Genomic DNA, 26,122 nt, shown 5'->3' on the forward strand with positions numbered 1-26,122 from the left:
AAAAGTACAAACCTTTTATTGGATCAGTTCATTAAAAGTCACCCCAAGGCCATCATTCACATGCCCTAAACAAAGGAAAAGAGTGAATAGACGTGCTCTTTGTTCTTTAAAAAATGAACAGCTGGATCTGCTTCATTCTCAACTATAAAACAGATTATTGTGATTAATAATAATAATAAAGGAGTGTTCTCTTATGGAATACTAAACCCTGAATTTACTGGGTTCAACCCCCAACCCTCCTCACATCAGGATCCGATTCTCTCGCTGGGAAAAACGAAAATCTCACAGGGGGCTCCTCATCGGCTGAGAAACTCCCTTAAACATATTAAAGTGAATACAAAGATTCGGCCTACAATGTCACACGAGAACCGTCATTTCCATGGGTGGTAGAGTCAGGGGTGAAGAACAGTGGTAGAGGGAAATGTGAAGTGAGGAACAAGAGGCTGGAGGTCAGTGGGCAGGAGGGCCTATGGGGTGAAACATGGCTGCCTCAGGAGGGAAAAGAGAGCTTGGTGTTTCCTTCCACCCAGAAGATGGGGTGAAGGGGCTCCCCCAAGAATGAAGCTGCCTGGAACTTGGCAAGGACAGCGCCACTGTCAGCGTTGGCAAAAGACACCTGCTTCCCGTCGCAGTTCAAGGACACTCGGATTCTCTTCAGCACCTCGCCGTTCATGGGCACAGGTTCTTTGGGCGAGCTGAACATTGCATAGCCGCCTTCCCACTTGCCTATCGCCCAGATCCCTCCTGTGGGGCTAAAGACGGCCCTGCTTCTTCTCCCGTTCCTCCTCACAGAACTCCTGGCCACGCCCACAGCCCAGTCATCCTCACCGACAACCGTGACTTCCCAGCAGTGGCGGCCTGTGGTGAATACATTACACCCCAACACATAAGGAAGGAGGTTGGGGACATCACCAGACCCAGAAAGATCTATAGGGACATCTTGCTTCAGACGTATATCACCATCGGTTAGGGAGTACTGCGGGCTACCCATGTCTGGATCCAAAGTCACGCTTACTAGAAGGCAGAGAGAAGGAGAATGCAAATTATTGCGAAACCAGCAGTCGGGCTGTGAACAATTCATATCCTGAACTAGGGAGAAAAGCGGTCCAGCTGTGGCTGGCTCCAAAGTCTGTCTAAACAGCACCCTCCACTCCTCATCCTTCGTACACTGTTATTTTTTTCTAGAAAAAGAGGTGCCAGAACTCACTGTGAACACTTCCCTTATCCTCTTAGAATGGCAATGGTGCCCACCTGAGGGGTGCCAGAACCGAGTTCCGGAGAGTTCCGGCTGAAAAAACAGCCTTATGAACAAGTTGGGGCCCCCAGGTCATTGTGCTGCTGTTCGGGGCTGCCTGGCTAATAATTTATCATAGGCCTATACATTGTTCTCTTTTTCTTCAGAAAGGTCAGCTCAAAGTGACTTGCAAGCAAGAGCAAGCACAAGCTAAAATGCACCAATAATCTATCTTAAAAGAGCAGATCAAACTCAACTAAAAAACAAGCAGAAAATTAAGATCCAGAGGCCTGGGTAAATAATAGTGTATTTTTGCCTGGCAATAGAAAACAGCAATGGCACCATAATGATGGTGTTGATTTGTGACCAATTTCTGCCCAATTTCTGGAATGAGGTACCTGAAGGAGTGTCTCCACCCCCATCGTTCTGCCCGGACACTGAGGTCCAGCGCTGAAGGCCTTCTGGTGGTTCCCTTGCTGCGAGAAGCCAAGTTACAGGGAACCAGGCAGAGGGCCTTCTCAGTAGTGGCACCCGCCCTGTGGAACGCCCTCCGGTCAAATGTCAAAGAGAAAAAGAACTACCAGACTTTTAGAAGACATCTGAAGGCAGCCCTGTTTAGGGAAGCTTTTAATGTTTAATAAATCATTGTATTTTAATGTTCTGTTGTGGGCTGGGTATAAATAAATTATATTATTATTATTATTTAGACTTTTAGAGGACATCTGAAGGCAGCCCTGTTTAGGGAAGCTTTTAATGTTTAATAAAATAATAAAAATCCTTCAATAGCACCTTAAAGACCAACTAAGTTTATATTTTGGCATGAGCTTTCGTGTGCATGCACACTTCTTCAGATAGCACACGAAAGCTCATGCCAAAATATAAACTTAGTTGGTCTTTAAGGTGCTATTGAAGGAATTTTTCTATTTTGCTTCGACTCAGACCAACACGGCTACCTACCTGTAGTGTTTAATAAATTATTGTATTCTTTATTTCTGTTGGAAGCCGCCCAGAGTGGCTGGGGAGATCCAGCCAGATGGGCGGGGTATAAATAATAAATTATTATTATTTATTATTATTATCGTTGCCCTCATTAACAACTTTTAGGAGGAACTCTTTCTAGAGTATTCCTCTTCGGTCCGGCATCTGATGGCTGAAAGGCATTATTCCCACCAGCCCCCTGTAAATTTGCCCCCCCCCCAATTGGTCTCAAGATGTTTACCTTCCTTCATTTGATATCCAGATACCAGAGCGCCTGGGGAAAGAAAGAACACAGATTAAGCAAAAGCACTTAAGTCATTCAAACAGTTCTCTCTCCACCCACAGCTTCATACTCAGAGTTTTAGCCCATCTGCAATGTGTCCTTGAACTCGTCACAATGCCTCTTGCCTGTGTGGAGGATAGAGAGGCACATGAGAATGGGTGTAGAAACATCTGCAGATGCTGCTCCACCACCTCCTGCTTCCGGCCCCCTCCATCACTGGAATGTGGCCCTCAGGAAGTCATCCAGAAGGATACCTGGACTGCAAAAGCTTCCCTGACCCTGTCCTAGGTAACAAAATTCCAAAACAAGACCTTAAAAGAAGCCATTTTGCCCACCGTTCTCTGCACAGTGAACTATCGCCCGCTTCTCAAGCAATGCTCAGAATTGCCCATTCATCCTGCCAGGCTCAAGGACTAAAGCAGCAGACACACACTTTTAGAGTACTATGCTATGGGGCCATTTTAACTTTTTTATTTGCCCCATCCCTTCTCTCACCTTTGAATGTTTCTACAGCAGAGTCCAGAAAGAACGTCAAATCATGCCAATCATAGAGTCCCCAATGCTTTACTGGTAGAAAAGCCACTGGACAAGCAAACTCCTCCTCAAATCTGGAATGGGAGATATTTTTTAAAGCAACCAACCTCACAATACAGAAACAGTAAATGGAAAGGAACAAATGACCTCAATCTGGACTACAGTCAGAGACCCAAATTCAATGGGATACTCCTATGCATAGCAGTGAAGCATTCTGGTTCCCCTCTCTCATTAGTAAAGGTAAAGGGACCCCTGACCATTAGGTCCAGTCGCGGACGACTCTGGGGTTACGGCGCTCATCTCGCTTTATTGGCCGAGGGAGACGGCGTACAGCTTCCGGGCCATGTGGCCAGCATGACTAAGCTGCTTCTGGCGAACCAGAGCAGCACACGGAAATGCTGTTTACCTTCCTGCCGGAGTGGTACCTATTTATCTACTTGCACTGACGTGCTTTCAAACTGCTAAGTTGGCAGGAGCTGGGACCGAGCAACGGGAGCTCACCCCGTCGCGGGGATTTGAACCGCCGACCTTCTGGTGGGCAAGCCCTAGGCTCAGTGGCTAGCCTTAACCCACAGCGCCACCCGTGTCCCCCTCTCTCATTACCTGGCCTAAATTACAGCCTCCACTTCCTCTGCTCCAAAGAGAGGCTGTGGGGACAGGGAATAAAGTGTAGGGTTTATTCCAAGGTTTTGGGGAGTCATGGGGGTAGCCAGATTTATTTTGGGGGAGGGTGAGGGCAGGGCAGCCACCTGTCATCAACCTCTCTGTCTAGGAGAGGCATCCCCAAACTTCGGCTCTCCAGACGTTTTGGACTACAATTCCCATCATCCCTGACCACTGGTCCTCTTCGCTAGGAATCATGGGAGTTGTAAGCCAAAACATCTGGAGGGCTGCAGTTTGGGGATGCCTGGTCTAGAAGATTCGGAATGAAATGTCTTGAAAACAGTTGTTTTCCATTCCATTATCTTTTGACCTAAAGTGCTCAGAAAAATCTGTCAAAATCTTTCTACAGTTTCTACTTTTAGTTAAGTTTATTTACAGTGGTACCTCGGGTTACAAACACTTCAGGTTACAAACGCTTCAGGTTACAGACTCCACTAACCCAGAACTTTGTTTCAGGATGAGAACAGAAATTGTGCTCTGGCGGCGCGGCGGCAGCAGAAGCCCCCATTAGCTAAAGTGGTGCTTCAGGTTAAGAACAGTTTCAGGTTAAGAACGGACCTCCGGAACGAATTAAGTTCGTAACCAGACGTACCACTGTATTTATCTGTATTTACCCACTTGTCCCTCCCATGTTGGGCGTGGAGCAGCAGCAGCCGCCAACTGTGTTTGCTAACTGTTAACCAAGGATGATAGGTTCATCAGAAAACCTCAAGTTTACAGGCAGGGTATGGAGGTAACATGGGGCTGGGACTATGGCTTCTAGAGACCCAAAGGCCATCCAAGCCTAGAACGAGGTGGAAGAAAGGACAGGAACTATCCAACCTGGTCCTGGGACAAGTGTCCATTACAAACCCACAATATTAAGCCAGAACTGCCAACACGGTTTTACTCTGTAGGATGTGTGTTGCTACGGGATCCACTTACTTCTCTAAGGTGCTTTTAACACCCTATAAGAGAGAGGGGGAGGGGGGAGAGAAAGAGATAGGAGTGGTTCAGTTCCTGCTTCAGGCAATTCTGGAAGATTTCAGAGAGCAATACTCCCCGATTTGATTGCAAATGAAAATCGACATAGAAAACTAATCAAACAATAAATAGCAATAAGCAATAAAGAAACAATACATAGAACATCACAAACACAGCATAAATCATATAGAATAATTAACCAATCAGCAAAACAATTATGATCTGTAAAACAAGGCAGCAGCTAAAAGAAACAACCAAATCATCATAATTAAAGCAATATTCACATTATATGATTAACTAATCAATACAGCATTTATAATCTATAAAGCAGTATTAACAACGTTCACAAAATAGCAGCAGTCTACTTTGTATGGCGAGGAAGGGAACCTTCGCTTCCAACATTTTGTGGCACAGCAGTGAGATACGTTTCACAAAATTTTAGCCAACCCCAAAACTCCCCAAGCCTATATATTTACGGAAGCTTTTAATATTTAATGCTGTATTGTTTTAATATTTAATTGAGAGCCACCCAGAGTGGCTGGGGAGACTCAGCCAGATGGGCAGGGTATATTTATTAATTATTATTATTATTATTATTATTATTATTATTATTATTATTATATATTCATCATTTCTTCCCAGGAACTTGGAACAGCATATGTGGGCATTTCTCTCTTATTATCTAAACATCAACCATGTGAGGCAGGTCAGCATGGGAGATATATGAGGCCCTGCCCAACCCCCAGAAATTTTAATATTATATATTTTTTAATGGTTGTAACCTTTCCCAGGTCCCCATGGTGAAGGAGAGGTAACAAATCTAACAGAAATAAAATAGAAATAAAGTACACAAAAAGATATCCAGAGGCTCGTCACTAGTTGGCAACAAGAAGAGCCTGAGAATTGCAGAGTAAAAACAGATGTGCTTTTAACAAGCAGTGGAATTCCAAAGTGGTCATCAGGCTGCCTATGGTAAAGTGAATTAAAAGTTTTGTACCAGCCCACCCCAAAGAGAAACAGCCCCGCCATTTCGGCCACAGCCTAACCTTCAGGAGCTCATTTGGCGTCTGGTGAGACTTCTCCATCTCCTTGAGAATGCTATCCAGAAGGGAGACACGCTGAAACAGTCTGACCACGTGCCTGTCCCTTCCCTTCACGATGTCCAGCATTATCTCCGCAAGTTGGGCAAGAAGGAGCTTCTCTTGTTGTGCCAGAAACTCGTTTATTTCCTTGAAAGCGGAAGTCATCCTTTGCTTGACTTCTTCTGCCATTTCCTTCAAGAAGCAGCAGGTGGAGATGTGTTGGAGGTGAGGATGTGGGGAAAGAAGCACATCGCAAGACAAGAAGTTGGTCGGCACAGCATTAGGACGCAAGCGGTATGCAAAAGAAATTATTTAAACATAACCAAAGCACACACACACACACACACACACACACACACACACACACACACACACACACAGAGCCCTACAAAAGCCTCTAAGGAAGGAGGGTATGCCTTTTAAAACGATTCACATATATAATAATAATACAGCAGTACCTCGGGCTACAAACCTAATTCATTCCAGAGGTCCGTTCTTAACCTGAAACAGTTCTTAACCTGAGGCACGCTTTCACTAATAGGGCTTCCTGCCACCACTGCGCCACTGGCGCATGATTTCCGTTCTCATCCTGGGGCAAAGTTCTTAACCCAAGGTACTACTTCTAGGTTAGCGGAGTTTGTAACCCGAAGTGTTTGTATCCCGAGGTACCACTGTAATAATAAATATATAACTCAACATGCTCCCCAACCCCATAAAATGCATCAGGTTGTACATTAACAGGAATGATTCTTAACAGCCCATCCATATTACCCAGGTACCCAGCATTTTATGTCTTGGGGCCAGCATAAAAGTTGCCTTATTTGTCACCAACAGTACGTTTCTAGGAAAGAACATAGTTCAGGCGGAACTGTTCAGGATAGGTAATATGGTACCCCGCAGATGATGTTGGACTACAGCTCCCATCAGCCCCAGCCAGCATGGCCAATTTTCAATGAAGGGGGGAGGGGAGGTGCAGACCAACAGCATCTGGAGAGCGCAGCGTTGGCTCTGGCAAGCTTTCATTCCCAACTTCCAGAAACAAAACACAAAGAAGCCCAGAAATAAAACTACTCAATTTATAATGGGACCAATAAGAATGTGCAAGTCTTTCCTTCCAACAATCCACAAGACCGTTTGAAGAAGCTGAATTCTACTTGTTAGCTTCCCAGTGGAAGTGGCTACCTACTAGCATCAATTGGCTTCGCAGTTCTGTGCTTAACTTGTGTGCCATTATCTCTTCTCTCTCCTTCTTTATAATGCTGGCGTACTGAGCGTAACGATCCTGAAAAGAAAGAGCGGGCCTTTTAGAAGTTTTGTTGCAAGTACTAGAGGGCAAGGCCCCAAACCAAAGCAATGACCTTCCAAAAACTAAACCCTGTAAAATTGTCCTCATTCTCAGTTGCTTGAATTTTTAGTCAGTCCTCCTCATTTTGATTTCCTCTTTCAAGGCATTTGCCTCTTCCCCACTCATCTTGCTCCTGGACTCCAATTCATTAGCTTCCCAGTCTCCTATGCCCTCTTCCCAGTCCTCAGCAAACCACACTTTCGCCCTAGCCAAGCTGACAACTTCATTAGACACAGAACATAAAAAGATACTTTCAAATGACAAGACTCCATATACGATATACCTTTAAAGCACATTCAAATAACTTCCTTCCACCCCACAAAGAATTTTGGGCATTGTAGTTTGTGAAAGGGTTGCTGGGAATTGTAACTCAGTGAGTGGTTAACTACAGTTCCCACAATTCTCTGAGGGGGTTGGAGAGCATGCTTTAAAGGTATAATGCAGGGGTCCCCATACTAAGGCCCGGGGGCCGGATGCGGCACAATTGCCTTCTAAATCCGGCCCGCGGACGGTCCAGGAATCAGCATGCTTTTACATGAGTAGAATGTGTCCTTTTATTTAAAATGCATCTCTGGGTTATTTGTGGGGCCTGCCTGGTGTTTTTACATGAGTAGAATGTGTGCTTTTATTTAAAATGTATTTCTGGGTTATTTGTGGGGCATAGGAATTCGTTCATATTTTTTCCCAAAATATAGTCTGGCCCCCCACAAGGTCTGAGGGACAGTGGACCGGCCCCCTGCTGAAAAAGTTTGCTGACCCCTGGTATAATGTGTACACAGCCTCAGTGAACAAGCTCCCTCCCTATCTAGTCTTTCTCCTCTAGCTCAGCCACCTTTTTTAGAACATGCAAAGATTATTTCTCCCCACCCTGCAAATATCACCTATAGAGGAACCCCACCTTGTATTTTTGTACAGCTTCTGCCACGCCCAGAACAGCTGGAGACTCCATGGATTCAACACATTTCATGCAGAGGAGGGCCTTGTCGCGCGTACAAAAAAGAATCAAGGGCTCCTCATGCCGGCTGCAAATTTCACCCTCTCTTGATGCTTGTCTTGCACACAGCTGCTGGAACAATTCAGTGACTGTGCCCAATTTCATGTTCTGTTTCGGACTCGGCTGAGGATTTTTGCACAGAGGGCAGAGGACTCTCCCGCAAAAATCCTCGCACTTCGCAACGCAGGGATCGCAGAAATTGTGTCCGCAGTCTAAGATCACAGGATCACGGAAAAACGTCTGGCAGACAGAGCAAGCTGTCTCTGAGAGAAGCATGGACCCGATGTTTTCTTTGTCCATGGCTCAATTTTTTTAAAAAAATGTGGTGCAGATTAAAATACAGGATTTGGTTTTTCTTATCCAGCAGAGTTTGGAGACACCTTGACGGAATAAGTTGCAATAGACTCTTCTGTCTTGAACTGCTACAGAGGAATTGCTCCAGTCTGCAAGTGGGCGGGGGGGGGGGGAGAGAGAGAGAGAGAGAGAGAGAGAGAGAGAGAGAGAGGAGTGAGGAGTGAGGAGTGAGGAGAGAGAGAAGGGGTTGGAGTTAGGTAAGGTAAAGGAGCCCCTGACCTTCAGGTCCAGTCGTGTCCGACTCTGGGGTTGCGGCGCTCATCTCGCTCTATAGGCCGAGGGAGCCGGCGTTTGTCCGCAGACAGCTTCCGGGTCATGTGGCCAGCATGACAAAGCTGCTTCTGGCGAACCAGAGCAGCGCACGGAAACGCAGTTTACCTTCCCGCCGGAGCGGTCCCTATTTATCTACTTGCACTTTGATGTGCTTTCAAACTGCTAGGTGGGCAGGAGCTGGGTCCGGGCAACGGGAGCTCACCCCGTTGCAGGGATTCGAACCGCCGACCTTCTGGTCAGCAAGCCCTAGACTCTGTGGTTTAACCCACAGAGCCACCTGAGTGAGGAGAGAGGAGAGAGGAGAGAGAGAGAGAAGGGGTTGGAGTTATCATCTTGCAATTTCCAAAGGACAACTCCACCTCCACCGTGTCAGGCTCCCAGGGAAGGAAGGGAGGGTGCAATGAAAAGATCAGCAGAAACAGGAGCGGGTGGTACAGGATAACAACCCAGCAGACCTTGCCACTGTTATTTAGTCACCATAACATTCCACTCCCCCAGTTCACTCACATCTCCATCCCCACCCCAAGAATGTAGAATAAAGTGGAGGAGTTTTAAGTGACCAGCGAGCCTAAATCAGCCATAAAACTCACTGTGTGAGCTTGGACCACTCCACCATCTCTCAGCCAGTGGGTTGCTACAGAATAGCATGGAGGAAATGAGACCCACAACTGCAGCCTTGAGCGTGGATACTGAGAAATAAGGAACAAACAACATACAGTGTCTCTCTCCAGCCCACATGCCCCTGTGCATTAGATTCAGGTCATGGCAATTCTCCAGGAGTAATAATAACAAAGTAATATATTGTAGAATTTACTTAAAACGAGACACCCGTACTCTGTACGCACCAATTAGCTTAATCCATTATTGTACATCACTACTATCTATCATGTAGCTGTAGCACATAAACATTTGGCATTAAGGCAAAAGTACCAGCAGCTCGGGGGGGGGGATCAATCAGCAAAGCACCTGCCTGCCAGATGTTTGGGGCTACAACTCCCAGCTCAGGAATTGTAGTCCAAAATCCAAAACGTCTAAAAGAGCATCAGCGTGGTTCAAGGACGTTCATACTGCGGGCGGCATCACCCCACATAGAGGATGCAAATGAAGAATTTGCACTATTAAGAGAACTGGGAGTCAGCCTAATTTGTATTGTTGAGCCCGATCGCCCTGTTCGACGCAGATTTACCTGATAGGACAAACGCATAAAATAAAATAAAAATACTTTTAAATGCCACAGCTCAGTTTACCCAGACAAGCAACTCACAGTCAACCCAAACTGGCGCCCTGGAAAGGGGGCTCTCCCGTTCAAAAGCAGCAGAAACCGCAGCCTCCGCAGGGGAAAACTTCGAAGACTTTTGACGAACAAACGCAGGAGCGCAACGAAATTGCAATCAAACAAGCATTGCAAACTCTCGCCCGCTTTAAACACAGCGCTGCAATTACCCGCCGGGCGCGCCAAGTAAGAACACCGAACTACAATTCCCAAAAGCTTCTGCAGCACCTGTACTCGCCCGCTTCGCTGGCAGCCGCGCAGAACGGCCTCATGGGAGCTGTAGTCTTTTCTCCGACGCTTCCCTTATTGTAAAGAGAACTCCGCCTCTCGTCTCTCCCTCCGCGCAAAGGGCGGATTCGGCATTTCTGATTGGCCGGGATTGCTAACAGCTGTGTCCAATGGAATCTCCGCTTTTCCTTTCGCTGCTCGCCGCTTCCTCTTTTGCTTTGGAAGGCTCTGCAGAAGCGCAGGGAGAGCCGTTGCACGTGGGAGGCGTTGCAAGCGCTGCGATGCCTCCTCGTGGTTATATCGCTCCGCGTAGCTCAGCTTCATTATATTATAACCTCCTATAGCGCTACTGCTTTTTCTACGAAGGTCCACCTGGCTTAGTTTGCATTCATTCACAAGTCCTTTTTTTAAAAAAAGTCGTAGACATGGGCAGATGCAGAATGGGAACGGGGGCTCCTTCGCTTTTCAACAGTTTGGAGACAAATCAACAGGTGTATTGTAACTCGACACGCAAATTGCAAATGACGGTGGGCTTCCATGTTCCCCTCTCCCTAATTTGCACAGCTGTTCAAGGTGCGGGAGCCCTCTCCTCTTCTGCTGGCCACCAAGTTCAAAATCGCTGTGTTTCCCCCATTTAATTTTCTGTTCTCGACACAGTTTACTATCCCCATCCCAAATCCGAGCGTAAACGCTCCTGCAATAACTGTGGTTTGCATATCACATAGCTGATGATGCGGATACTAACCCACAAAACTTCATGCTATAACAAACCTGTTGAGATTTAAGGTGATACCCCCCCAGACTCTTTGCTACTTCTCTTAATTTATGAATAAACTGCTCCTCCCTGCAGTTACCAAAATCTGCCCCACCTTCACCACACTCTTATTTTTGTTTGTAGGATAGTGTCTCTACCAGACTCACTCCAATGCAGTGGTTCCCAACAGGTGGTCCGGGGACCTCCAGGGGTCCGCGAGCTATGCCAGAGGGGTCCGCAAGATGCTATTAGAATAAAAATATATTAAATATATTTTGTATGATAACAGATTTTTGTTTTGGCCGCTTCCTGCATGAGCAGAGTCTAGCGCAAAACTAGAATTAGATAGAGGCAGTAGTTCTGCTGTATGCCGTTAGGTGGCGCTTTACGCAAACTGTAGCTTCCGCGAAAAACAACGCTTTGTTTACAAACACTACTGTTTTGCAAAGAAGCAGCGCACAGCATTCTACTAACGCTCACCTCCCCAAGATGCTTTGCGCGCGTCGGCTTCATTTTTGTGCCACTGCGCAGGTACCCTATCTTCTCCATTCCCCTCCCTCCTCCCTGGCGCGCGCTGCCTCTTTGCAAAACAGTAGTGTTTGTAAACAAAGCGTTGTTTTTCGCGGAAGCTACAGTTTGCGTAGTTAAAAATGGACCGTTGGTTAAAAAGTGGTTCGTTAAAACGACAAAGGCCTACAGATGAAGAGGAAGATAATGCATTTGATGTTCAAGCAAGTAAGTCAGTGACTCTCGAACCGATCTTGTCAGTGTCCATTGAAACTAAATCGTCGGCGTCCCTTGAACCGAACCCTTCCAAGATCAGTGTTAAGCTTACTGGAAAAATTAGATTAGGAATTAATGGGGGTCCTTGTCACAATAGCGGCTCGATGAGGGGTCCTCGAGAAAATTTTGTTGGGAACCCCTGCTCCAATGCAACTCACAGGAAAAACCTCAACGTGTCATGTTTGTTTGTTTAAAAAAATTAAATACCCAGAGGCAGACTTTGGGGGAGCTGCAATCTGTCACTTTTCCTATAATGCAGAGTTGAGTTGAAAGCTGATCAAAGTTTCCACCAAGAGGAGCAGAACCCAGCTCCATCCCTTTCAGCCCCCTCCCCTCATCTGTTTTTCTCCCTTCTTCCCTTCCCTTCCTTGTGTTTCCACCTGCCCACCACATGGAATTAGGCCAAGGGCTGAATATAGCCTTTGGAATGCAGGTTCCCAACCTTAGAGCACTTATGGGGAACATTTATGCCCATCAGCCCCAGGAAGCATGGTCAAGAGCCTGGGATGATGGCAGCTGCAGTTCAGCAACATGAGGGAAGCCAAAGGTTCCTCGCCTTCCTTAAAGGAAGCAAGATTCAAGGGAAATATGCATCTGCAATCGTTTTTGAGCTTGGAAAAGAAAACAAGGCAGCAATAAGAGAAACAGAAGCCTTTAATACATCTTGGCTTAGCAAAAATCATCCCGTAAATACGTTCACTCTTCCACATAAAACCTATGAACAAAAGTTCTCTTTAAAAAGTTAACATGCAGATCATCAGCTTTACTGTTTATTACAGATCTTGCAAAATAACTGTGAAAATATGTGTTTTCACCCCCTTGAAATATAAACAGTGTCAGGATTGGTTAAGGTTTCATTTCAACCCCAGAATCCCCTTCATCGGAGGAGGGAGAAGCCAAATGACCACACTGAATGTAGCCTAGAACAGCCTTTTCCCAACCCTGTAACCCTCCATATTTAGAATATAGGGAACCTTTGTCTCCCCCCAGGAGTTGCTGAACTACAACTACCAGCAGCCCCAGCAAGCATAACCAATGGCCAGGGATGACGGGAGTTGTAGTTTAGCAATACCCAGAGGCCCAAAGGTCTACATCTGCTCCAGATGCTTCCAGCTACAACTCTCATCAGTCCCAATCAGCACAGATGGACTGGTGGGAGTTGCAGTCAAAACATCTGGAAGGCTGGCCTAGAACAGGGTTTTCCAAACATGGTTGCCCAGCTGTTGTTGGACTACAAATCCCATCATACCTAACTAGCAGGACCAGTGGTGTCAGGGATGATGTAGTCAAAAAACAGATGGGAGATCCAAGTTCGGGGGGGGGGCGGGGCGGGGCTAGCCTAGATCAACCTCCCAGGGAAGACACGAAAGTGAGTTGCTCGTGTTCTGTGCTCCATCAACCACTGAGTGGCCAAAGTCGTAAGTGTGAAGAAGGTTCTGACTGCCTTAGGGGGGCAGTGTTAGAACGGCTTTATTGGAAACATGAAAGAAGGGGAGGAAGGACTCTCTGGCGACAGTAGTTATTGGGGTCTGGAAAAGCAGGGCTGCATCGTCGGCATCAAAGAAGGCCACGTGCCTCCCATCGCAGTTTAAAGACACTCGGACTTTCTTGAGCTCCCGCACAGAGCTCAGAGGAGGGAAGTCGGGGGGGTTGAAAACCGCATACTGGCTCCCCCGCTTCCCTATTGCCCAGATCCCAACCTTATAGCTTATGGCAGCCACGTCCTTCCTCTTTACGGACTTCCTGGCCACCCCCACGGCCCATTCACCCTCGCTTCCCACAGCGACATCCCAGTAGTTCCTGCCCACAGCAAACTCCTCGCATCCCAGGAGGAAGAGGTTGGCTTCAAACCGCTTCCGGCTCTTGGGCAGCTCTTGAGGTTTGTCCCCCAGCCTCACGCTTTTGTGGTCCTTGGACAGGATGAGCCGGGGATGCGCCGTCTCTGGATCAAAGGCCACGATCGCTGAAAGAAGATGGCGGAGAGAAATGAGTTACAGTGGTGAGCTTGGAAGGGCTGGGAGGAGAAGCGTACCATTGAAGCAGTAACATCACGATCTCCGATATGTTTTTGGGAAATTGTTTGCTATACATCTAGACACCTCTTAAGATATCACAGCCAAATTCTGCATGATAGTTCCCAAAGTCAAGGAACAGATTTTTGCTGATGGCTGGATACCATTTGAATTATGATGGTGGACAGAACGCTTCAAAACTGTATGGATTTCAAACAGCAATTTCAAAACTGCATTGAGTTTTGGGTTTGTTAGAGTTACCAAGACAGCATCTTAAAAAGCAGAGACATCACCTTGCCGACAAAGGTCCGTATAGTTAAAGCTATGGTTTTCCCAGTAGTGATGTATGGAAGTGAGAGCTGGACCATAAAGAAGGCTGATCGCCGAAGAATTGATGCTTTTGAATTATGGTGCTGGAGGAGACTCTTGAGAGTCCCATGGACTGCAAGAAGATCAAACCTATCCATTCTTAAGGAAATCAGCCCTGAGTGCTCCCTGGAAGGACAGATCATGAAGCTCAGGCTCCAATACTTTGGCCACCTCATGAGAAGAGAAGAATCCTTGGAAAAGACCCTGATGTTGGGAAAGATTGAGGGCACTAGGAGAAGGGGACGACAGAGGACAAGATGGTTGGACAGTGTTCTCGAAGCTACGAACATGAGTTTGACCAAATTGCAGGAGGCAGTGCAAGACAGGAGTGCCTGGCGTGCTATGGTCCATGGGGTCACGAAGAGTCGGACACGACTAAACGACTAAACAACAACAACAAAGAGTTACCAAGTAACGTTGGGTACGAGGCTGCAATGGCATGACAAATATAATTTTACACATAGTGTAAGTTTGATTGCCCAGGGCTTATTGGTAGGCCATGGAAACAGACCCAGTCAGACAGGGCAGGGACACTCGAGGTGCACATTTTTAGGCCCCCAATAATTCTTTCTTTTTCTTTACAAGATCTGCTGTTGTGCCAGATCTTAACCTATTACAATATTTGTAAGAATATATTCCAAATATCATTGAATTTGTCCATGGCAAGTCTGTGTTTATATGCAAGTTGTTCATATGTTGCAAGTTTGTACAAGTCTTTAATCCAGGCATCCCCAAACTGCGGCCCTCCAGATGTTTTGGCCTACAACTCCCATGATCCCTAGCTAACAAGACCAGTGGTCGGGGAAGATGGGAATTGTAGTCCAAAACATCTGGAAGGCCGAAGTTTGGGGATGCCTGCTTTAAAACAATCGTAAAAGGGAGCTGCACCCCCCCCCCAATTAATCAGTTTCAGTCTTTTTGCTGTGGTTAGGGCATGGAGAGTCCACTCATATTGTCCTTTCCTTTTAGGCTCCGAGTAATTCTAATTCTGCCTCTATCCTCCTTCCCTGCTGAGATCTACAAGGGAAATACTGATCCCAAGAAGGGGTAAGCTCACAGCCAGTTCCACCCTCTCAAGTGGATGGAAGTAAGAAGACAGGCAAGTAGGTGGTGGCTGAGGGTAGACTGAATTTAGAAGGGCAATCCATTTGCACAAATGGGCCAGTCTTCACTGACTGGAACTGACAGAACCTGGAGCCTACCACATCTTGAGGGCTGCAGGCTTACAACATAGAAGCAATACAAAATAAAAACAAAACTTAAGAATATCTCACATTCAAAACCAGACCTGCATAGTGTCCAGAGTGTCAGACTAAGACTGGGATTCAAAACCCAGCTTGGCCATGAAGTTCACCCCTTTACCATTGGCCAGTTGCTGTCTCCCTGCCTAACCTACTTCAAAGGGTTGTGGGAATTAAATGAGGGAGGGGGGAAACCATGTCCGCCACCTTGAAGGAAAAGGTGGAATGCAAATGCAAGTAATAAAAATAAAAACCAACTCATAAAACAGCAAGCAGATAACCCAACACAGTGCAATCCAACAGCAGTCTACAAAAATATACGCCCTCCTTGTGAGTTTCCTTTGACCCTTCGCACGCAGGTCCCAGAGGTTTACCTTCCTGAAGCGAGGATCTAGACTCCAGAGCATCTGAAGAAGGAAAGGGAAAATACCTTGATCACCACATCACTGCCTTCATCAAACAGATCAGTTTCCCTCAGTGTGTTACTTGTCCCCCTCCCCCTTATTTCCAGTGAAGAATTAAAGAGGAAGCTGAGGAGATTTGTGCAGGTGGTGGTGGGGAGAATCGTCTTCACAGACCAGCCTTTCTCAGCCTCGAGTCCCCAGACGTTGTTGGACTACAACTCCCATCATCCTCGACCACTGGTGCTGCTAGCTACGGATGATAGGAGTTGTAGTCCAGCAACATCTGGGGAATGCCATAGATCAATACCAAATAGATCGGGGTGGGGAATCTGTGGCTCTGCAGATGTGGCTGGACTCTGTTTCCCACCAGGCCCTGCTAGGACAGTCAGTGGTCAAGGATGATGACAGTTGTAGTCCACCCACATCTGCAGGGCCACAGGTTCCCTATCCTGGGATAGACCCAGGGCTTTTTTTCAGCTGGAACTCACCAGAACTCAGTTCTGGCACCTCTTAAGTGGGCACCATTGCAATTCTAAGAGATCATGGTGAGTTCTGGTACCTCTTTTTCTAGAAAATTAGCACTGATTAGACCCATCCAAGCGTCTTCGCTTAGGTGGGCAATAGCATCACCTCCCACAGACCAGAGTAGATAAAAATCAATGGTTTTTATTTATTTATTTAAATCGGATTTTGAAAATAAAATGCTTTGGAGGAACAATCTTTCCAAAGATAGTTTTCTATACAAAGTCCAAAGGAAATAAGGATTTGTTTAAAGTTTTTCATGTGTGCTAAAACTCAGTCTAAGGGTTTTTTTTAATTGTTTAACCACATCAGTTGACAAACATGGATATATGTGCTTTAATGTTATTGTTTCAGTTAAATAAAATGTTTAAATTGTTATCAAGGAAATGATTGTTTTTCTCCTTCCAATAAAAGTCCAGCAGAAAAGTTGTCCAGATATGAACAGTTAACTTATTAATCCTCACAACAGTTTCATAGTTATCTGTCTATGTATTTCTAATAGTATAACCAAACCAGAAATTTTTGATATAACTGTAAAAACTACTATGAAAATTTATTATTCCAAAAATGAAGCCTTCATCTGGTTGTAAATATTAAGATTATACCAGCAAAAATGAGTCTTTCTGTAAAAAAAAAAGGATTTAAATCAAGTCTTACGTGATTTTAACTGTGATTTAAATCAATTTGATTTAACTCAAATCCATGGCCAGCATCAAAAAAACCACAAGAGGTTTGCAGCAGTTCTTTCCTTGGCTCCCAGTACGTTTCCGAGCACAATTCAAAGTGTTGATGCTGACCTTTAAAGCCCTAAACAGCCTCGGCCCAGTATACCTGAAGGAGCGTCTCCACCCCCACCGTTCAGCCCGGACACTGAGATCCAGCACCGAGGGCCTTCTGGCGGTTCCCTCGTTGCGAGAAGCCAACTTGCAAGGAACTAGGCAGAGGGCCTTCTCGGTGGTGGCACCCGCCCTGTGGAACGCCTTCCCACCAGATGTCAAAGAGAAAAACAACTACCAGACTTTTAGAAGACACCTGAAGGCAGCCCTGTTTAGGGAAGCTTTTAATGTTTGATAGATTCTTGTATTTTAATATTCTGTTGGATGCCGCCCAGAGTGGCTGGGGAAACCCAGCAAGATGGGCGGGGTATAAATAATAAATAATAAATGATAATTATTATTATTAACCTTTGAATTGCTTCATGGCACTCTCCAGAGAGATGTTTGCGTCCGTCACATCCCATATTTCCCACAGCTGCTTTGGCGAAAAAGGGCTCACACACTGAAACGGTGTTGCCTGGTGGAACCTGGAGGGAAACAAACCAGGGCTGAACCCGCTATCCGTATCTCCCAGAGACAACAGAGATTCAATGGAAAACTAGGCAGCAAGCAGGGACGGCTCCGCCACTCAGAACATTGGGGGACATGCCATGCTTGCAGGATCAGGCCAAAGACCCATCTAGTCTGCCCCTCTGTTCCCACAGTGGTTGACCTATGGGAAGCCTGCAAGCAGGACCCGAGCACAGCAGCCACTCTTTGCCCTCGGTGATTCCCAGGACCAGGCCCCTAGGCAGGATCGGTCTTTGGTTGTGATGAGCTCCACTTACTTCTCCATGGTGCTCCCAGCATCCTAGAAGGGAGAGAGCAAAAGAAGAAATTGGAGCCTGATGCACGCCCTTTGGAAAAAAAAAAACCCTTCTAGCTATGCTTGTGCCCATCAGTGGGCCATCTGTTTAGCAGAAGCCATCAAAAAAGACTGGTGGAAAGGTGTGTTTTAACCCAACACAGGCAACTGTAAAAAAATTCCTTCAGTAGCACCTTAAAGACCAACTAAGTTTTTATTTTGGTGTGAGCTTTCGTGTGCATGCACACTTCCTCAGATACTCTTGAAACAGAAGCGTCAGACCCCTATGTATATACAGAGGGTGGCGGTGGGTGGGGGAGAATGGGTGATGGGCTGATGAGAGTGGTAAACCTGTAGATGGCTGTTAACGACTGCTGATGGCTGCAATTGGTCCTGCGGGGGGGGGGGGGGGGAGCAAGGGCTGAGGCGCTAAAGAAAGCTTGATCATACATAATGAGATAATAATCCTATGTCTTTATTCATCCCAGGACATTCTATACAAGATCTCAAAGCAGCTGTTTTATTACAGAAAAAATTCAGGAACAGACTGGAAAGAGAAATTGCTGAATTGGAAGTCATTACCAAGCTTAAAACCATGGAGCCACCTGGGATGAATAAAGACACAGGATTCTTATCTCATTATGCATGATCAAGCTTTCTTTAGCGCCTCAGCCCTTGCTTATTTTTGCTTCGACTCAGACCAACATGGCTACCTACCTGTAACTAGAACAGGCAATTATGTGTGACTTGAGAACACTGGACAAAGCAGCTAGTGCTTCGTGCTACCCAAACCTTTCAAAATTGGTCACATTCAGAGCAGCATATAATTGGGGACACTCCCCCCCCATGCATCTTCACAACAACCCTCAGAGGTAGGCAGATTTAAATTTCTTATCCCCTCACAGAGCTGCAGTTCACAGGGTGATCAATCCATCCCTCTCCCAAGGGAACTCTAGGAACAGAAGGTGAGGGGGATAGGGGTATCCTCATAGCTCTCAGCACCCTTAAACTACAGCTCCCACAAGTCTTTGGGGGGAGCCATGGCTGTTTACAGTGGTATCAGAGGGCTCTAAATGTATGGTGTGGGTGCCGCCTAAGGAAAGGGTGCATGAAGGTTTGGGTACCAGACTGCCCTTGGGGGGGGGGGAGAGCCTTGTCTATTTCTTGCCACTTCCGCCTTACCTGCAGGAGTTCACTCACTGACTGGCAGAACTTCTTCTCCAGCTCCCGGATGAGGATTTCGCAAGAGGAGACTTCCCGAAAAAGCTTGCTCATGTGATTGTCTCTCCTCGTTACGATCTCCTTCAGTATGTCTCGGAGCTTGCCAACCACAGTGTGCTCTTCGGATAACAGGAACTGGCGCAGATCGTCGAACTTGGACACTGTTTCTTGCACCAACCTCTCTGACAGTTTCTTCAATAAGCCGATGGAAAGAGAGCAGGGAAAGGGGGGGGGGGTCAGAGGAGGCAGGAATAAGGTCGGTCCTGGCAACAGTAGGATACTAATTATATAGAAAAGGACGTTTAATGGCCAGGAGCTGGAATCAGGCATAGGTCAGCAATACAGTGGTACCTTGGTTTTCAAACTTAATCCGTTCTGGAAGTCCGTTCCAAAACCAAGGCATGCTTTCCCATAGAAAGTAATGCAAAATGGATTAATCTGTTCCAGACTTTTAAAAACAACCCCTAAAACAGCAATTTAACATGAATTTTACTATCTAATGAGACCATTGATCCATAAAATGAAAGCAATAAACAATGTACTGCAGTCACACAATCCATCCATCAGTAGCTGAACTGCGTTCCACACAGTCACAAAAAAGAGCCGCAAAAACAAATAGCAAAATAAATAGTAAAAACAGACAGATCTCAGCATAACACACTCAAAACGAAAGCGTGGCACTCAAATCGGAAGTGTAACACTCCGAACGAAGCACGTTCGGTTTCTGAAAAAAGTTCACAAACCAGCAGTGGCGGAGCTTCATGCTCCGGCACCGGGGGCAGAGAGCAGGCGGGGCCGGGGCTGGCGCGCGTTCTGGGGGAGTGGTGCGCATTCTGGGGGTGTGGCCTGCCGCCTGCAGGGGCAGGGCACCCTCGGGATCGCACTGCCCAGGGCGGAGCGCCCCTATCGCCCCCCCTTCCTACGCCCTCAAACCAGAACACTTACTTCCGGGTTTGCAGTGTTTTGGTTCCAAGTTGTTTGAGTACCAAGGCGTTTGAGAACCAAGGTACCACTGTAAAACAACAAAGAAGCCAAGACTTCCCCAGCAGCCTAAGGCTCCTATTATCTTGTATCTTGTTGCTCCGCCCTCTTCATTTCTCTGCATGTTCTAGGAGACCAGGGGGTAGTGGAGCTGGTTCCAGCAGGAGGAGGAGACTCCCAGGATTCTTCAGCAGCCTGCCTCATCCCTGTCTCCTGCCCCCTCTCCTCTCCTGCCTCCGATTCTGGACTGCTCTCTGCCAAAGCCTCTTCCTGCTCACTAAACCCTGTTGCCTCTTCCACTTCCGACACCTCCTCCTCCCAGTCAGCTCCCTCTGACCACTCACCATTGTCCCACCACCGATCTCCTGGCTCTGAGCACTATTCCCTTGGGGGGTTCCCCAACCAGTGCCTCCCATCACTCCTCTGCATTCAGCCAGTCTGTGACATTAACAAGATTAAGCATCAAGGCTAGCCATAGCTGCCAAGTTATCCCTTTTTTAAAGGGATTTTCCCTGATGCTGAATAGGCTTCCTCGCGAGAAAAGGGAAAACTTGGCAGCTATGAGGCTAGCCCAAGGCATTTTGCCGCCTGAAGTCCAGGACAAAATGGCACCCGGCCCCCATTCCATGGGCAGACGATGAACCATATAGGCAGATGAATCTTAATTCGGCACTGGCAATGGGGGCGGCCTCCTCCACTATGCTGAGGGCAGCAGGCCAGCTTAGGGGGTGCCCAGCTCTATCCTCCCTACTCTTTGCTGTTGCTTCTCACTCCCCAGCATCTGCTGCCTGTTTTGCCTAACAACAGAGCTTGCCCTGTTAAGAACGGAGGGGTGTTCAAAACAAACAGCCTCATACACTCTCACGTTAACCATTATAAGCAATTCTTGAAGGGAGAATAATGTTATTAACCACCATGCTTCAAATGGGGAAAGGGAGGAGGTTGATCATAAAGCTGAAGGTCATCCCGTTGAGCTCACAGCTCAAACCCTTAACCACCGTGACTGCTACGACCAATTCTCATAGGGCTTCACTCAGCATTACAGAGGACAGGCAGGCACCTACATCAATGAAGCAGGGAAACACAGTGTGGAAAGCCATCAGTTATGTGAGTCATTAACTAATAATTTTACAACGAGATGGATAAGAGGCATTGACTGTTGTCAGTTCCCCAGCTCTTAAAACCGGTGATTCATCCCTAAGACAGAGGTTCCCAGCTCCAGTCTTTGTTGTTGTTTAGTCGTTTAGTCGTGTCCGACTCTTCGTGACCCCATGGACCATAGCACGCCAGGCACTCCTGTCTTGCACTGCCTCCCGCAGTTTGGTCAAACTCATGTTCGTAGCTTCGAGAACACTGTCCAACCATCTTGTCCTCTGTCGTCCCCTTCTCCTAGTGCCCTCAATCTTTCCCAACATCAGGGTCTTTTCCAAGCTCCAGTCTTTAGTTTACACCAAACTCAACCTGATGCCTTTGAACTGCAACTTCCGCGAGCCCCACCTAACACAGGGATACTGGCAGAGACTGATATCACAAACAAGGTGTTGGGTTTTTTATTTATCAGATTTCCTTCAGAGAGGATGACACCAGATTAAATTGGGGGGTGGGGGAAAAGGGTGGCATTTTTACAACAACAATGTAGTGCAGTAGCTGTGAAAAGTTTGCTCACACTTTGGAGTTTGCATGAGAAATGCTCATCCCACAAGAAGGACAGAAAAACCTGGTTTTGCATGCAATAGGGAAAGAGTTTCCAAAAAGGGATCTCCAACTTGGAGGTTATTTTATGTGCTCCTTTGTTGGCAATTACACTTTTTTTTAAAAAAAGTGCTACTTGCAGACTTGCCAGTAACAGTGACACTTACAAGCAGGGTTTGAGTTTGTTTTTCTGCAGCTGATCTACACTCCAGAAGTGTGTCTACCCGGTTCTCTAGAGCATTAATGCAGTTGACTACGCGATCCTGAAAAGAAAAAACAAGCATGCTTTAGTAGAGTAGGTAAAGGTAAAGGTAAAGGGGCCCCTGACCATCAGGTCCAGTTGTGTCCGACTCTGGGGTTGCGGTGTTCATCTCGCTCTATAGGCCGAGGGAGCCGGCGTTTGTCCGCAGACAGCTTCCGGGTCATGTGGCCAGCATGACAAAGCTGCTTCTGGCGAACCAGAGCAGCGCACGGAAACGCCGTTTACCTTCCCGCCGGAGCGGTCCCTATTTATCTACTTGCACTTTGATGTGCTTTCGAACTGCTAGGTGGGCAGGAGCTGGGACCGAGCAACGGGAGCTCACCCCGTTGCAGGGATTCAAACCGCCGACCTTCTGATCAGCAAGCCCTAGACTCTGTGGTTTAACCCACAGCGCCACCTGGGTCCCTAGTAGAGTATGTAATAAAGTTAAAAAACATTCTAAGCTCAAAGCATTCTCTCAACCAGTGATCCCAGGCCTGCCATGAACAGGGACCTTCGGACACCAAATGCCTCAGTAAGCAGGAATGTTTTTTAAATTCCTCCTGTAAATCAACAATATGCATTCATTATTCCCAACCCAGTCCTAGAAACAAAGGCCTCTCCCACCTTGGTCTCTTGGGCAGCTTGCTCCATGGGAACTACGTCGTGAGCCTTGTGCTCTGCGGATTCGACACATGCTGAGCAGACTAGGGCTTGGTCAGTCTTACAGAAAGATGTGGGAGGCTCGGAGTGCCTGTAGCAGGTTATCTCCCCTCCTTTTGCTTGTTTTGCTCGATCTCTGAGGAATCCAGCCAAGTTTTCCAGCGGCTTGTTCGTAATGAGCTTGTCAGGCTCAACTACCCATCTGCACTCAGGGCAGCTCCGATCACGCACAAAGTCTTTCCAGTACTTGATAACACAGTGGTGGCAGAAATTGTGCCCACAGTCTAGAATCACTGGGTCAGTGAAATATTCCAAGCAAATGGAGCAAGTCACTTCCACCTCAAACATCTTCAGGGTATCCTCAGCAGCCATTGCTCAATACAACAATTTTTATTTTTAAGTTGAATTTAAGTTTCCTTCTCCCCAAAAGGTGCAAAAGCCCTTGGCTTGAGGTTTTAGAGGGAACTCCTTTTATCTGAACTGCTGCTGAAGTTGTGTGCAACGGACAACAGCAGTCTGGGGAAGGAAAGAGAGAAATTACCTTAGATAAGGATTACCACCTTCTAACTAAATTGTGCATTCAAAATGTAGCAAAGTTTGGTTTGGGACTAGCCATTAAAACATATACATTTATCTATCATTGTTCTTGCCACTACATACACAGCTTCCTGACTATGGGCACTCAGTTGCAAAAGGCAAGCACTCTGCACATGTTCAAGAAGACTAATTTGTAGCTGTTAGTATTTCCCTGGACTGAGCAGGAAACACTTTAGGGCGAAGCCTCAGGTACACACAGAAAGAAAAGAAGTATTATTTGTGTACCACAGAACTGTCGAGTTGGAAGGGACCACGAAGGAAGGTTATTTAAGTCCAACCCCCTGTGATTGGGAAATATCTTGCCAAACGACCCTAAGATTAAATATCTTTACGGACTGAGCTACTCTCATCAAGGGGGAGGAAACAACAGCCGCTTCAGAGAGAGAGGTAAAATAGACTGCGAATTTGGGGGGGGGGGGGGAGTTAGCACGCTTCTCATTCAATCTTACCCCAACAACAAAAGACAGCATAGCCAGACAATCAATTTGAAGCTCTCACAAATTCGATTGCCCCTTTCAGGAGAGGGGAGAAAAAGCAACACACTAGAAGGACCAGGAAGCTACCAATCAATAAACAGATATATTTAAATCCCAGTGTTTCTCCCGGGATGAAAGCCCCCCCCCTCTGGCCACGCCCTCACTTTCGCTTTGCTCAGTCTCGACGCGGGCTTTTCGCAAGCGGGCGGCTCCGGCAATTCGGATTGGGTGAGGCTGGCAAGACCCGCGGCCAATGGCGCCGCTCCTTTCCTTTCCGCTGGATGCTCCACCAGCGCCTTAGGGACCGCGGTTTGCTGCGCTGGAGGGGAGCGCTTGGAAGGGGCGGGTGCACGTCGGGGATCTCTCTTCAGGCGTCGTGTCATGTTAAGAGCCTGAAGCAAACTGCTCTCCCTCCCCGCTCCCCCGCACCTGGATCGCTTCAATGAGCCATTTCCAGAGGGGTAGCTGTGCTAGGCTCCTGGTCATGTCACCCGCCCTTGCAAAGGCAGGTTTAATAATAATAATAATAATAATAATAGTACCCCACCCATCTGAGTGGGGTGCTGGACGGCTCCCAGCATATAAAATCAGCATAAAGGTAAAGGTAAAGGGACCCCTGACCATTAGGTCCAGTCGTGACCGGCGGCACTCATCTCGCTTTACTGGCTGAGGGAGCTGGCGTACAGCTTCCAGGTCATGTGGTCAACACGACAAAGCCGCTTCTGGAGAACTAGAGCGGCACACGGGAACGCCGTTTACCTTCCCGCTGTAGCGGTACCTATTTATCTACTTGCACTTTGATGTGCTTTCGAACTGCTAGGTTGGCAGGAGCCGTCGCGGGGATTCAAACCGCCCAACTTCTGATCTGTAAGCCCTAGGCTCTGTGGTTTAACCCACAGCGCCACCCGCATCTAGGGTTGCCAAACTCAATAGAGGACAGGACTTCTGTGCCTTTAATTGCCCTGCTCTCTTTTGAGTCTGGAAACCTTAAAGAGAAACCAGCAGACCCTTTGCTTGGAAATTAAACAAAGGGTCTGCTGGTTTCTCTTTAGGGTTTCCAGACTCAAAAGAGAGCAGGGCAATTAAAGGCACAGAAGTCCTGTCCTCTATTGAGTCTGGCAACCCTACCCGCATCCCTTATAATCAGCATGGTAAAACATTAAACCTTGAAAGGATTCCCTATACAGGACTGCCCTCAGATGTTTCCTAAATGTTATATAAATTCTCACAGGGAGCATCCACTCCGGTCTGGGAAAAAAAGAGCTGTTCTTCTAAGGGAGCCACATAATGGGGATTTGCTGTGGAGCAGGGTTTGCTGTGGAGAAGCTGTTGGTTTTGTTTTTGGACTACAATTCCCATCATCCCTAACCAATGGTCCTAGCTAGGGATGATGGGAGTTGTAGTCCAGAAACCCTGCTTTGGCAGAAACCAGGCACCCCCAAACTTCGGCCCTCCAGATGTTTTGGACTACAATTCCCATCTTCCCCGACCACTGGTCCTGTTAGCTAGGGATCATGGGAGTTGTAGGCCAAAACATCTGGAGGGCCGCAGTTTGGGGGGTGCCTGGCGGAAACTCTGCATTAACCTGTATTGCTTGCAAGTCCAGCAACATCTGGAGGGCCACAGGGTCCCTCGCCCCAGTCTTTGATGGAGGGCCCCAAAATATTGTTTGCATCATTTCTCAAAGTTATCTATAGATGGTTGCACGCATTGTCACATCGGCAAACTGCACATACCCTAATGTGTGGCTTAATGGGAAGTGTTATTACATTTTGGAACTAGTTGGGATGGTTGTGTTCTACCTCTGCTGGTGACCCTTAGGGTCCCTTGCAACTCGACAATTCTATTATTCTGTGCTGTCAGAGGCAGTATACATTAGTACCAGTTGTGGGGCTTCCCGTTGGCCACTGCAAGAATGGGACGATGGACTAGACAGGCCTTTGATCCAGCAGGGCTCTTGTTACATTCCTTAAGTTGCTGTGTCCCATTTCTTGCAAAAGGATGCATGCCCCTTAACCGTAGCTGTCAGGTTTTCCTTTTCCCTTTTCTCCCGAGAAAGCCTATTCAGCATAAGGGAATTTCCCTTTTAAAAAAAGAGAGAGAGAATTTGACAGCTATGCCCTTAACAGCTGCCCCCCCCATGTTGCCAAACCAACCCCACCTGCAGAGAGCCAGAGGGATCAGCCCTGTTATCTTTTAATTAATTGGTAACCAGAATTTCATCCCTGATTGGCCAGAAGAAGGAAACGCTCACACCTGAGGACGATTTAAAGGTTGGGGGTGTGTGAGAAACGTACACCATTAAAGCCCAAGAAGGAAGTAGAAGCTTGTAGGTAGTGGTG

At 47.0% G+C, this 26,122-nt stretch overlaps 2 protein-coding genes across 2 annotated transcripts; both read right to left on the reverse strand.

Annotated features, from left to right (window-relative positions):
• LOC118080129 (zinc finger protein RFP-like) lies at positions 1 to 10,292 on the reverse strand. The gene is made up of 8 exons (XM_060270816.2): positions 10,205 to 10,292; positions 7,981 to 8,519; positions 6,924 to 7,019; positions 5,702 to 5,929; positions 4,617 to 4,639; positions 2,991 to 3,103; positions 2,454 to 2,486; positions 1 to 1,014 (listed from the first exon to the last, which is right to left on the reverse strand). Exons 2-8 carry the CDS (start codon positions 8,374 to 8,376, stop codon positions 491 to 493), a joined length of 1,413 nt encoding a protein of 470 aa, XP_060126799.2. The 5' UTR covers positions 8,377 to 8,519; positions 10,205 to 10,292; the 3' UTR covers positions 1 to 490.
• A 2,754-nt stretch (positions 10,293 to 13,046) lies between these two features.
• LOC118080128 (E3 ubiquitin-protein ligase TRIM39-like) lies at positions 13,047 to 23,094 on the reverse strand. Its single transcript, XM_060270990.2, has 7 exons — positions 22,672 to 23,094; positions 21,971 to 22,066; positions 19,092 to 19,322; positions 17,893 to 17,915; positions 17,474 to 17,592; positions 15,738 to 15,770; positions 13,047 to 13,704 (listed from the first exon to the last, which is right to left on the reverse strand). Exons 1-7 carry the CDS (start codon positions 23,077 to 23,079, stop codon positions 13,187 to 13,189), a joined length of 1,428 nt encoding a protein of 475 aa, XP_060126973.2. The 5' UTR covers positions 23,080 to 23,094; the 3' UTR covers positions 13,047 to 13,186.
• Between the last annotated feature and the right edge of the window lie 3,028 nt (positions 23,095 to 26,122).

The sequence above is a fragment of the Zootoca vivipara genome, chromosome 2, assembly GCF_965207765.1.
Source record: "Zootoca vivipara chromosome 2, rZooViv2.hap1.1, whole genome shotgun sequence".
In the NCBI taxonomy this organism is placed as follows: Eukaryota; Metazoa; Chordata; class Lepidosauria; order Squamata; family Lacertidae; genus Zootoca; species Zootoca vivipara.

What these genes read in the sequence shown, in the direction of transcription:
- LOC118080129 (XM_060270816.2), bottom strand. Translation starts at nt 8,376, where the DNA reads ATGGACAAAGAAAACATCGGGTCCATGCTTCTCTCAGAGACAGCTTGC. An exon ending in CGCCAAATGAGCTCCTGAAG is followed by an intron (nt 4,640 to 5,701) that starts GTTAGGCTGTGG and finishes TCTCTCTTATAG; the next exon opens with GGTGTTAAAAGCACCTTAGA. An exon ending in TGGATATCAAATGAAGGAAG is followed by an intron (nt 1,015 to 2,453) that starts GTAAACATCTTG and finishes TCTGCCTTCTAG; the next exon opens with TAAGCGTGACTTTGGATCCA.
- LOC118080128 (XM_060270990.2), bottom strand. Translation starts at nt 23,079, where the DNA reads ATGGCTGCTGAGGATACCCTGAAGATGTTTGAGGTGGAAGTGACTTGC. An exon ending in TGCCATGAAGCAATTCAAAG is followed by an intron (nt 15,771 to 17,473) that starts GTTAATAATAAT and finishes TTCCTTCTTCAG; the next exon opens with ATGCTCTGGAGTCTAGATCC. An exon ending in TAGATCCTCGCTTCAGGAAG is followed by an intron (nt 13,705 to 15,737) that starts GTAAACCTCTGG and finishes ATCTTCTTTCAG; the next exon opens with CGATCGTGGCCTTTGATCCA.